Source organism: Formica exsecta, unplaced genomic scaffold (assembly GCF_003651465.1).
Source record: "Formica exsecta isolate Colony F162 unplaced genomic scaffold, ASM365146v1 scaffold864, whole genome shotgun sequence".
Classification (NCBI taxonomy): Eukaryota; Metazoa; Arthropoda; class Insecta; order Hymenoptera; family Formicidae; genus Formica; species Formica exsecta.
Genome location: NW_021853636.1, coordinates 33,185 through 46,061, shown reverse-complemented (window position 1 = coordinate 46,061; position 12,877 = coordinate 33,185). Strand labels below are relative to the sequence as shown.

General features: G+C 35.9%; 1 protein-coding gene across 1 annotated transcript in view; it reads right to left on the bottom strand.

Annotated features, from left to right (window-relative positions):
• Positions 1-3,715: 3,715 nt before the first annotated feature.
• Positions 3,716-12,877, bottom strand: part of LOC115244773 (THAP domain-containing protein 1-like) — a 9,283-nt gene continuing 121 nt past the window's right edge. The window contains exons 2-5 of the mRNA XM_029822703.1: positions 12,663-12,830; positions 5,041-5,072; positions 3,972-4,067; positions 3,716-3,831 (exon numbers count right to left, since the gene is read on the bottom strand). Coding sequence (XP_029678563.1) covers positions 3,716-3,831; positions 3,972-4,067; positions 5,041-5,072; positions 12,663-12,830 — 412 coding nt within the window. The remainder of the gene's footprint in view (positions 3,832-3,971; positions 4,068-5,040; positions 5,073-12,662; positions 12,831-12,877) is intronic.

Here is a 12,877-nt window from a genome sequence, read left to right as displayed (position 1 = left end):
TTAGTTTTAAATCAGAAATAGGGGGGGGGCGGAACTCACTGCGTCCACGCATATACTTTCTCATCCATGCAACAATTGTGGGGCGGACTGTCTCTCTGTCTCTATATTATTATCCAAATGTTAACTTTAAATATCTCAGAAACTATAAGAGACCGCCGGTTAAGTTATAAGGAAAAGTTACTCAGGGTCATGTCCTTGACAACATATGTCAAGGTCAAAGTCATCGGTGAGGTGTAACCTAATATGCATATTTACCGAAGATAGATTTTGTAGACAGATTTGGTAATGATGCACACAGATATGGATTAAAATAAGTAATAAAGTAATGAATTGTTGCTAAAGTATTAATGAATTGTTTGGTATGAAATATATTAAAAAATATGTATATGTTAGTTAATATCAATGTGCAAGCAATATTAATTAAACAGTTTTATAAGTACAAACTCATTGATAATCATGCAATATATATAATATTTTAATAGTATATAGCGGGCTAATAGGAGCCGTGCGTAAGGTAGAGGACGCAAAATAAATCTAATGATTAAAAATTAATAATTTAATAAATAAACCTTTCGGTTCATCTCCGGGCCATCTTCAGTACAGATATAAAAAAAGTCAAATGTCGTCAGTAACTGAAAATTGATGCATAATAATCGGTGTGATATATATTTCAAAAGAAAGGTGGATAAAAACGGTACACGTAATCAAAGATAAAAACATACGTTACAAATAAAAGAAAAAATCAAGAGTCGTCAAATTTGGAGCTTAATGTTAGCGTCAATCATGTGCTCCAAAGGCAAATCTCCGAGTCAGGGTTCCTATCGGTTCCGGTCGTTAGAAAGGATGCAGCACATAAGATGCATTCCATCTGACAACATTGTCATCGCTGTTATGTGATATATGAACTTTAAATGAAAAGGAAGCACTCACCATGAGAATGCGAGACCACAGAAGGAGACAAAATAACAAACCGCACATGTTAATTACTAAAACACGACTAATCGTAAATAAAGTAAGACGACAGCAAACACGAGAAAAATTAGCGGAACGGATAATTAACGCGACGGCAGAATACGCCGCTAGACAGTATTCCCAAGGGGTAGAGGGGGTGGGTCGGGGAACGGGAGAAAATAGAGAATCGAGAACACGGGAGCCAAAATAAAGCATTCAACGTTTTGAAATAAAGATAACAATAATATATTAAAAGAAACAAGAGTATAAAGCAGTTCGCATAAGTAATAATCTTGGAGGACAGTAGTTATTTTACAGTCGAATAAAATATATTATTTCCACGGAGATCGACACGACCGTGCGCAATCGTATTAAATTACCGGACGTCTTACGTGCTGTAACTCGACTTTTCGGTCGCGGAAATTTCCGCCGTACGAGACTTATTTAGGCCGCGACAACTAAAGAAATCCCTCGAATGCGCCGGTAACTACTTTACGCACGCCCGTTAATCCGCTTCGATATACTAAATAATTCTAGATGACACGGTTCGAATCAGTCCTTTAGCTGGCTCGCGGGGAGCCGGTATACGCCTCGATAATAATGACGACGACCTTTGCGTTGAAATACGTAATATATATTTCGAGTGACTCGCGGAAACTAATAGCGGGCTCAAAGACTCCCGACAGATTTTCTGCACGATATTTCAGAATTTCGCTTTCCTCTTACTCTCATTTCCTACAATACACACAAAATACACGCTAACAATGCACAGAAAGAATACGAAAACTATTGAGAATGACTGTGGTGTACGAGTCGCGTGACGCAATACTTTACGCGATTCGGAATATCGATCGCGTGAGCGTAAAAATCCCTATAATTTTCAACATGCAATAGTCACAAACACGAAACTAATGGCGAATTCGATTGGATGCACTAGTGCGCACTGAGTGCGCACTCTTTCAGTATTTAGTATTCGGTTGGCTTGCCCTGGGGCTATATTCTTGAAAAATATCGCATACGATATTTATCATTGCGCAGTTATTTTCCGATACGTTTTAGTTGCGCAATGACAAATATCGTATGCGATATTTTTCAAGAATATGGCCCCTGTACTGGTTCAGAATTCTATGTGTATTCGGTTGATAGTGCACTAAAAACATGTGCTAGTGAAAACGTATTCGACTGAACTGCATTATCCCAGTGCAGTGTTATTTGTACATTCGGTTGAAATACATTGCACTAGTGCAGAAGGTACTATCTTTGATTATTGTAGGTTTTTCTCTGCTCTCTTGTTGATTACAAGTCGCATATTGCACATGTGAGCACCATTAAAGAAATTACTAAATGCACTATATTGGGATCAGTGCCTGTAATTGCTCCCAGGTCAGTGCAAATAACCGCACTCGGGTCAGTATTAAATTACGCGCTCCAAACATGTGCGTCTGGTAACAAAAAGTTACTAGCCACTGAAACGGAGCGAGTGCACATCAATCGAATTTGCCATAACATTAATGACTGTTGGCGGCCGCGAAATAAATGGAGAGAGCCTATTTTCTATAATCCGGATGAGTAGCAAGTGCCCGTCGGCCGTTGCGACGCAATTTACTCAAAATTCACAAAAGTTAATTCATCAAAACGCGTGGCTCGACAACTATTAAGGGTGCGACTCATTCAAATTAATTACCTACAATAAATCGGCAACAATATCTGGTCGACGACGCTCGTCCCACCGACAGGAATACTTCAGGTTTTCCTTCGAAAGATCCGATCTTGCTCGCACGCTCTTAGGGACCTGCGTCCTTCCTGATAGCTCGCCGAACAGTGCCGAGCGAGAGTCCTGTAGGCAGTGATGCCAGAAACGGGTCCCGCGGCTCACGGCTCAGCAATGGAAGGGGTAACGCACACAAGCGCGAACCGCGTACATGTGCCACATCTCTAGATGTGCAACCGCTCTCGGCCGCTCCTCTTCTTTCTTCCTTCCTTTCCGCCGGATGGGATCTCGCCGCTCAACCATGTGCCGACAACTAATTCGCGGGCTCACAACGAGCTTACATTTTCGCTTCTTAAAACCAACGAAGGCTAGATCTTGTCGAACTGGCAATCGGGCCGCTCTCTCCCTAAATCGGGAAGACACAAACCCCCGAAAATTCGCTCCCGATCGGGCCATTCGGCCCTTGTGACGGACGTTCCAAAAACGTCACGTCACAGTTTTTATCTTTGATTATGTGTACCGTTTTTATCCACTTTTCTTTTGAAATATATATCACACCGATTATTATGCATCAATTTTCAGTTACTGATGACATTTGACTTTTTTTATATCTGTACTTATTAAATTATTAATTTTTAATGATTAGACTTATTTTGCGTCCTCTACCTTACGCACTGCTCCTATTAGCCCGCAATATACTATTATTGTTATTTAACATTTTAAGCCTTTATGATTTTATTATATAATATTTTTTCAATTATAAGTTCATCATATTATTTTGTTGAAGTTAATAATCATTTTTAAATATTTGAGAAGATACGTTACCCAAATCTGAACTTAACATCTCATACGTTTCATTACTTATTGTCTTGGAATTTTTTAATTGATGTATCAAGTTATGAATTTTTATTTGCTTTCGATTTGTTTTTTTATTTAATAATTTTATTTTCTTTTTTTCTGAAGTAAGCTTCTTTTTCCAAATATTTTTCTTCTTTTCTATTGAAGTTTTAAACATATCTGCTTGATTATTTAATTGTTTTTCATAATTTCGTGTTAAAGAGAACTGGTTAATGCTTTAAGTTTTTTATTTTCATCTTCCAATTTACGACATTTTATGTTCGTTCTTTGTAAAATATCAGTAGATTTACGTTTTTGAGACTTTGTTAAGCCTAAAACAAAAGAAATAATTTATATTACAAAAATTGAAAATATATATAGTAATAAAATTCATATAGAATCATGAAATTTAATTAGGTATGTATATATTAATTATGTATAAAAAATCAACTATTACTTGATATTGTATCACTCGGCTGTATTGTATGGTGCATCGTACTAATGCTAGCAGTAATATCTGTTTCGTTTAAAGTCAATTTCTCGATATTGATATTACATTCATTTGAATCTATATAAATTAGAATACATAATTATTAAATAATTCTCTGATTTTTATATAACGTATATGTTATATTTTACTATTTTTTTACTTTGCTGCAATGTTTCATTTTTTTTATTATCATTTCTAAATGCTTCTAAGGAAATTTCTTCTTCACTGTTTGCATTTAAATCTATTGAATTTGTATAATCAATTACATGTGTAACGCGGTCACCTCGCTCGACGCTCGGATCGGCTCGTCGGTGTCCGGGTTCGAGAGGAGGGACATACATACATACATACATACATACATACATACATACATACATACATACATACATACATACATACATACATACATACATACATACATACATACATACATACATACATACATACATACATACATACATACATACATACATACATACATACATACATACATACATACATACATACATACATACATACATACATACATACATACATACATACATACATACATACATACATACATACATACATACATACATACATACATACATACATACATACATACATACATACATACATACATACATACATACATACATACATACATACATACATACATACATACATACATACATACATACATACATACATACATACATACATACATACATACATACATACATACATACATACATACATACATACATACATACATACATACATACATACATACATACATACATACATACATACATACATACATACATACATACATACATACATACATACATACATACATACATACATACATACATACATACATACATACATACATACATACATACATACATACATACATACATACATACATACATACATACATACATACATACATACATACATACATACATACATACATACATACATACATACATACATACATACATACATACATACATACATACATACATACATACATACATACATATGTAATTCTTAATATACTTACACATATCTTTATCAGAACTTTGATTATACAGGGTGTCCCGCAACGTGATGTCCACACTGAAATTGTGTATTCTTTTTGTCATTCTAACAATAACTCAAAAAGTCTTAATACACATATGCTCTAAAGTTAATATTTACTGGCTATGAAACTTATGCGCTTCTGTTTAATGCTCAGATTGTCCGTTATGGGATAATGAATGATTAATGAGCTCGTATTCTTTCCATTGAATAATTGACCTTTATTTTATTATTGTCCAAAAGGTAAGAAGTAATTATCATGGCCTTTTTCCTTTTTAAGAGATAGATACTTAGAATGTAACGTAATACTAGACAGAGAAAGATCAGTAGCGCGCTCTATATATTTTTTTTAGAGAAACTTTCTTATGAAACAAAAAAACGTCGCTGCTAGGAACAAACATAAAGATTAAGATTAAATTACCCTAGCCAAAACCGCCTCTTAATTTAATGAGATCTTTACTTAACTATATCAGTCTATATGTACTTAACTCAAATTACAATAAGTTTAAATTTACTCTGTGTTTAACAAACAATTTTTGACTTAAACCCTTAGCCATTATATCAGCAGTCTGATCGTTTGATTTAATATACTTTAATCTGAATTCGCCGTTTGTAATTGATTCACGGATGAAGTTGTACTTCACATCAACATGTTTCATTCGTTTGTGTTCCCTTGGTTCTTCCGATACCTTAATGCATGACTGATTATCTTCGTATATAGTTGTTGCTTCATTGCAGTTGATATTCAATTCGTGTAATAAACCACGAAGCCATTTACCTTCACAAATGCCATTGGCCAAAGCAATATATTCAGCTTCGGTTGATGATAAACTGACGGTAGGCTGTTTCCTTGATGACCACGTGGTGACGGTGGAAGATCGTATTATTAATTGGGAGCAGAAAGAGGGGGCTGCTTAGGCGTAGTGGTTTAGGATGGACTACTCGAGGAGGCTTCCATTCATACTGGTGGTGAGTCAAGACTCATCGCTGAGCGGCTACGGGCGCCAATTTTCAATCGTTATGATTTGGACCGCTCTGGAGACGTGCTGGGGATTTCGTCTCTCCGTGACAATCGGCACTGCATCCATTGAGCGAGATTCCAACATCGCTCTGGAGTCGTATGTACTGTGTTAGAGTGGCGTAAGGTGCGAGGTCTGAATAGCTCAGTGGTAAGAGCAGTTGCCCGGAAAGCGAAAGACTCGGGTTCGATTCCCGATTCAGCCACTTGTACCTCGCATATTTTTTCAGACCCGCAAATGTTGTTTTCTAACAATTATTTGTCGGGCTGAGGAAGTGTGTAAACGCCAGCCACAGACACGACAGTGCCGCTGCCACGGAAGAGATGGATGCTTGGTTCGCGCCTCCTCCCGCCTTAAATCCCCCCCTCGCTTCACAGTATTACCAAAAACCTTTTAAACGTATCCTGATGTTGATTTTCGGTCGTTTTTATCTGTTGCCCAGTCAGAGTCGGTGTAACCAATCAACGTTTCGGAGTTTTCATGTTTTTTATAAATTAGCTCCAAATCCTTCGTTGCCTTGATGTATCGAAGCATCCGTTTAGCATGTTTAAAGTGTTCATAATTGTAGCAATTTTGAAATCGACTGAGGTAATTCGTAGCAGCACACAGATCTGGTCGTGTGGTTAAAGTCGCATATGTTAAACATCCAATTAACTCTCGATACGGTGCATTGCAATTTTCATTCAAATCACTCTTTTTCAAATTAAGACCACTTTCAATTGGTGTCGCTATTTCCTTGCAATCTGTCATATTAAACTTTTGTAGAGTTCTTTGTAGATAATTTAATTGACCCATACTGATCGAATGATTGCTTTTATCATAAACAATGTGTACACCAAGAAAGTTGTCAACTTGTCCGATATCAGTCATTTCAAATTCATTTGACAATAATCGTTTAGTCGTATTGATGATTTTAATGTCATTTGATATTATCAACAAATCATCCACGTACAGCAATATATAACATACAGTTCCATTGCCAATTCTTGTATATAGACAATGATCAGACGAGCACCTTTTAAAACCAATTTTTATCATGAATTGATGGAATCGCTCATTCCACATACGAGATGCTTGTTTCAGTCCGTATATCGATTTTTGCAATTTACATACCCTGTTAGTGCCATCTTCAAAACCTTCGGGTTGTTGCATATATATTTCCTCATTTAGTTGACCGTTTAAGAATGCACACTTAACATCCATCTGATGTATATGATAATCAGAATGAACTGCAATTGCCATTAATACACGAAAAGTTGTAAATTTAGCAGTTGGCGAATATGTTTCATTATAGTCAAAGCCCTTTTCTTGAGTGAACCCTCGTTCAACGAGTCTGGCTTTATATTTATCAACTTCACCATTCGTTTTGTGTTTTATTTTCAACACCCATTTACATGAGATTACTTTTCTATTACTAGGCAAATTGCATAATAACCACGTACTATATTTTATAAGTGATGCATATTCATCCTTAATTGCATTTTTCCATTGTTGCCAATCTGGTCGTTGTTTTGCTTCTTTAATTGAAACTGGATCATTTTAGCTGCATAAAGTTAGCCGGACCACTTTAACTTTTTAATAATTAAAATTATCTAATCGTTTGGTGGTCGTTTGGTGATGTTTGTTAATAACTTTTTAATAAGCAACGAGCGACGATTAAATTAGAAGAAAAAGTTATCGTCAGAATTATGTCCTTGACAACATATATCAAGGTTATTGGGGCTGGGTCCCCTTTTCGCTATATTTACCCTCATTGGATATCGTGCGACGCGTCATCGCGCTGGCTGCAAAAGCCATTACAGACGAAGGCATGCGCAGGCGCAGAGTCAATGCACATGGTTTTTTTTACTTTTTGGATAAATTATGGACTACCAAACGTTGTAAATAAAGGATTTGTGACTACCTAACGATTCTGCATCAAATAAGCCTTGATTTAATCGATTAGACTAAAAATTAAAAATGTCCGGCTAACTTTACACCAATATTTTAATTATTTAATTAAAAAAAAAACGATTGACCACAAAACGTTTTAATTAGGCTACCAATCATCACCAAACGACCACCAAACGATTAGATAATTTTAATTATCAAAAAGTTAAAGTGGTCCGGCTAACTTTACGGAGCCGATCATTTTGTACATATCCTTGCGCCGATAGTGCGAAGCATGTGTTATATTCCCAGTCACCATAGCGTTCTGATGGTTAAACCTTCCTTCTGCTGCGACGCAATTCAGTGTTGTTTTCCTCGATGCCATGGGTATTATTTCTGTCGACACTATAATCCAACGATGTGTCTACCGCATCAGTGAAATCTTCATTCGTTGTTTCCAAATCATCCACCAATGTATCATCGTCATCTTCTTTAATATCCTCTTGTGCCGTCTCTGAATTTGTGATCTTTATTTCCTTTGCTTGTTCCAATACAGATCTCTCATTAAAGGTAACATGTCTTCCAATTACCAATTTATTGTTTTCAATGTCCCATAGTCGATATGTGTGCATCAATGTGCCATAACCAAGCATAATACACTTTGATGATTTGGCGTCTAATTTCTTTCTGTTGTCCACAGGAATATGATTATAACATACTGATCCAAAAATTTTAAGATTGGATAAATCCGGTTTTTTGCCATACCATATTTCAGCCGGTGTTTTGCTGACGAACTGTTTGCCAAATGCATTTGTTGGACTTCTATTCCTTAAATAATTCGCCACAATTACAGCCTCATTCCAGAAGCACCAATCAATTTCGCTGGCTAAAAGCATTGTTCGTGCTTTCTCTTGTAAAGTTCGATTTAAACGCTCTCCCACAGAATTCATCTCAGGATTATACGGTACGGTGTATAAGAGTTGAATGCCTTTCTGTTTACAGAAGTTTTTGAATTCATGCGACGTGTACTCGCCACCATTGTCAGCTCTTAACTTTGCCATCTTACATCCGTGTTGTGTTTCTGCCATTGCCACAAATTCCTTGAATTTTTCTAAAACTTGACTCTTCCTTTCGATGCAATAGACCATAGAGGCGCGTGAAAAATCATCCATAAATGTTACGAAATATCTAGATTTATCCCAAGCCGGTTGACTTATTGGTCCACATACGTCAGTATGAATAAGTTCCAAGACTCGATGAGAACGTGCTCGTTTATTTTGTGGAAAAGATGATTTTGTTTGTTTACCGTAAATACATTTTTTGCAAAATTTTGTATCTGTGTTAATCATCATTTGTTCCATTCCATTTACCATTTGACGATTGATCATTTTCTTCATATCAAAAACGTTCAGGTGTCCTAGACGGAAATGCCATAGACTTTGATTAGCGTTGTTCAAAACTTGCTCACCTGAAATTCCAGCGAAGATGTCATGTTCAACTTGAAAAGTTACTTCATACAGCTTTCCATTTGCATATGCAACAAATTGCGTTTTTCCATTCAACTCGATGTATGCACATTCTCCATCAAAAATTATCTTGAAACCTCGTTTCACTAAATTTTGGATAGACATTAAATTGCATTTCAAACTAGGAACAAATAGAACATCTTGCATTGTTCTTGTTTTCCAATAGCCATCATAAAAGGTCTTCACCGTTATATTACCATGTTGTTTGGCAATCAATTTTTGATTCTTCTTTGCTACTGAGATTGCAATTTCATCCATATTCGTCAATTTATCAAAACATTGTTTGTTGTTCACCATATGCTCAGTGGCACCTGAATCTAAAATGAATTTAATCTGCATGGCGTTATCGTTGTTGTTGCTCTGTTTCGCTTGTCCATTCCTGTCATGACATGCCTTTATAATCGCCTTACATGTATTTGCTTGTTTGCACTCCTTTGCAAATGCGCACAGAATTTGACTTAGATGTTTCTCATTTGAAACATTATTTGCACTTTCAACATTTTTATTTGAATTTGCATTTGCTTTTTGCGATTTATAAGGCTTTTTGGACTTACAACGAGATTTTATGTGCCCTTACTTCCCACATTTGAAGCAAACGATATTTGGGTTTTTTTGTATTCATCGCATGCGGTTCATTTGATTTGCCACTTGAACTGTTAATATTTCGTTTTCCATGTTTATCCAATAAACGACTTTTAACAAAATCCAATGTTAAATCCCTTGGATTCATTGTCTCTAACGCAGTAATTAAATTATCATAACTTTTTGGTAATGTAAGCAGCAAATGGCAAATCACATCCATTTCTTCCATTGTTGTGCCAATCGATTTCAAATCACGAATCTTCTTGTCAAAATTAAGAAAATGGTCATTAATATTCTCACCTTCATGCATCTTCATCGTCAATAATTGTTTCCGTAACAACAGCTGTCCAGCAATACTCTTTTGCTCGAATACTGCAGCCGAATTGTCAAACATATCCTTTGCCGTTGTTTTATCTTTTATGTATTCGAGTTGACTGTCGTGGATGCTTTGTACGATGATTGAAATGCATTGTTTCTCTTCTTTCTTAATCTTTTCATGCTGCGAATCATTCGCAGATTGTAAAATATCAACTAATTTATGTTCAACATACCTTTTCAATCCTTTTTCATCCAAAAGAATTCCTAGTCTATATTTCCAGTTACTAAAGTTTTTCCCATCGAATTGAATAATATTCGATGTGTTGTTGTCCGAAATTGAAATCATTCTCAGAATCTCTTTTACTTCTTAGACAAAATCCGCAAAAATAGAGTCCACAGTCGTGCGTCCTGGGCTCATAACCTAATATTTACTGGCTATGAAACTTATGCGCTTCTGTTTAATGCTCAGATTGTCCCTTATGGGATAATAAATGATTAAATTAAACAATAATTAAACAATAATTAAACAATAATTTACTTTATAAACTACTTTATAAATTGTTCAAAGTGACCAGCATTTTGGTCTACACACACTTCTGCTCTTTGAATTATTGATGTCGTAGAACGCAAAAGAAGTTCCACATCGTTACATATATTATTACAAGCGTCTGTTATTTTATTTACTGACTGCTGCCGATTGACTGGCTTATCCGCATAGACTAGAGATTTCATGTGCCCCCACAAAAAATAATCCAGAAGAGATAGATCGGGAGATCTTGCAGGCCAATTTATTGGACCTCCCCGACCAATCCAGCGCACAGGAAATTTTTCATTTAGATATTTCGTAACAATTCTGCTAAAGTGAGGTGGTGCTCCATCTAGTTGAAACCACATTTGTGTTCTGATGTTTAAAGGCAGATCTTCAAGAAGTTCGGGCAACTGTTCTTGTAATAAATGCAAGTATCGTTCAGCATTTAAATGATCTTCAATAATGATGGGCCCTATTAGACGATTACCGATTATACCGCACCAGATATTCACTGAAAATCGATTTTGAAAATGTGTTTCAGTAATAGCATGAGGATTTTCTTCTCGTGGTGACCAAACGTGTGTGTTTCTATTATTTGTAATGCCGTCTCTCGTAAAAGTAGCTTCGTCGGTAAATAAAATTTTTGTATGTATTTGCCGATTTCTTAAAAGCCAGTGACAAAAATTGACGCGTGCAGGATAATCATTTGGTTGAAGAGCTTGAACATTCATAAAATGAAATGGGTATAAATCATAATCACGCAGTATTTTCCAAATTGTCGTTTTAGAGACGTTAGTTTGCGCCGAAAGTCTTCTGATACTAATAGTAGGAGTTCTGTCCACCGTTGCTAGTATCGCATCCTCGACTTGACGATGTCGCCTTAATGGTCTCTCAAGATTTTTATTTGGGACCTTACCAGTAAATTTAATGCTTCGGTGGACATTGCTAAAAACTCTTCGATCTGGTACTCTGCGATTAGGAAACCGTCGGTGATATTCTGTTACTGCTGCACGTGCGTTACCATTACAGAAACCATAAATAAAATGAATATCGGCATATTCTTCATTGGAAAATGTACTCCATTTTGGTCTACACACACTTCTGCTCTTTGAATTATTGATGTCGTAGAACGCAAAAGAAGTTCCACATCGTTACGTATATTATTACAAGCGTCTGTTATTTTATTTACTGACTGCTGCCGATTGACTGGCTTATCCGCATAGACTAGAGATTTCATGTGCCCCCACAAAAAATAATCCAGAAGAGATAGATCGGGAGATCTTGCATGCCAATTTATTGGACCTCCCCAGCCAATCCAGCGCTCAGGAAATTTTTCATTTAGATATCTCGTAACAATTCTAAGCTATGTTTATGCGATGTTTTCACTTAAAACGACAGTCAATTTATTAATATTATCTTGTGTGGCAAGTGTGAAAAACAATGAATTATGTCGAGTATGAAGTTGCCGCATGAGCTGAAGCGAATGTAATGTGCGCGACGTAGTTCGTTGTCTTCCGCACATGCCATACATACAATATTTTTTGTAATGCCTGTTATTTCCGCACTACTAGTGCGGTAAGGTAAGTCATAAAGGTGCTTTTCTCGCATTAGTGTGAGAAATAACTACTTTTGCATTTTTTCGCTATAACTTCAAAACAAGCGACTTTAGGGCATATGTGTATTAAGACTTTTTGACTTAGAATGACACAAAGAACACACAGTTTCAGTGTGGACATCACGTTGCGGGACACCCCGTATAAATTTTGAGAAAGTATAATCTGCTTTTAATCTTCTCACTTTTGAAGTATTAAAAAAATCAGTATCCTTAAGATGAAATTGGCAAATGCGACTTGATGATGTTGGTGTCCAATTTTTCCTATTAATTGCTGCTATCCATTGTTCCAATAAATTTGGTGTACTCATAGGAAATCTAAATTATTCAACAATAATTAATTTAACATTAAATATATTATAGAA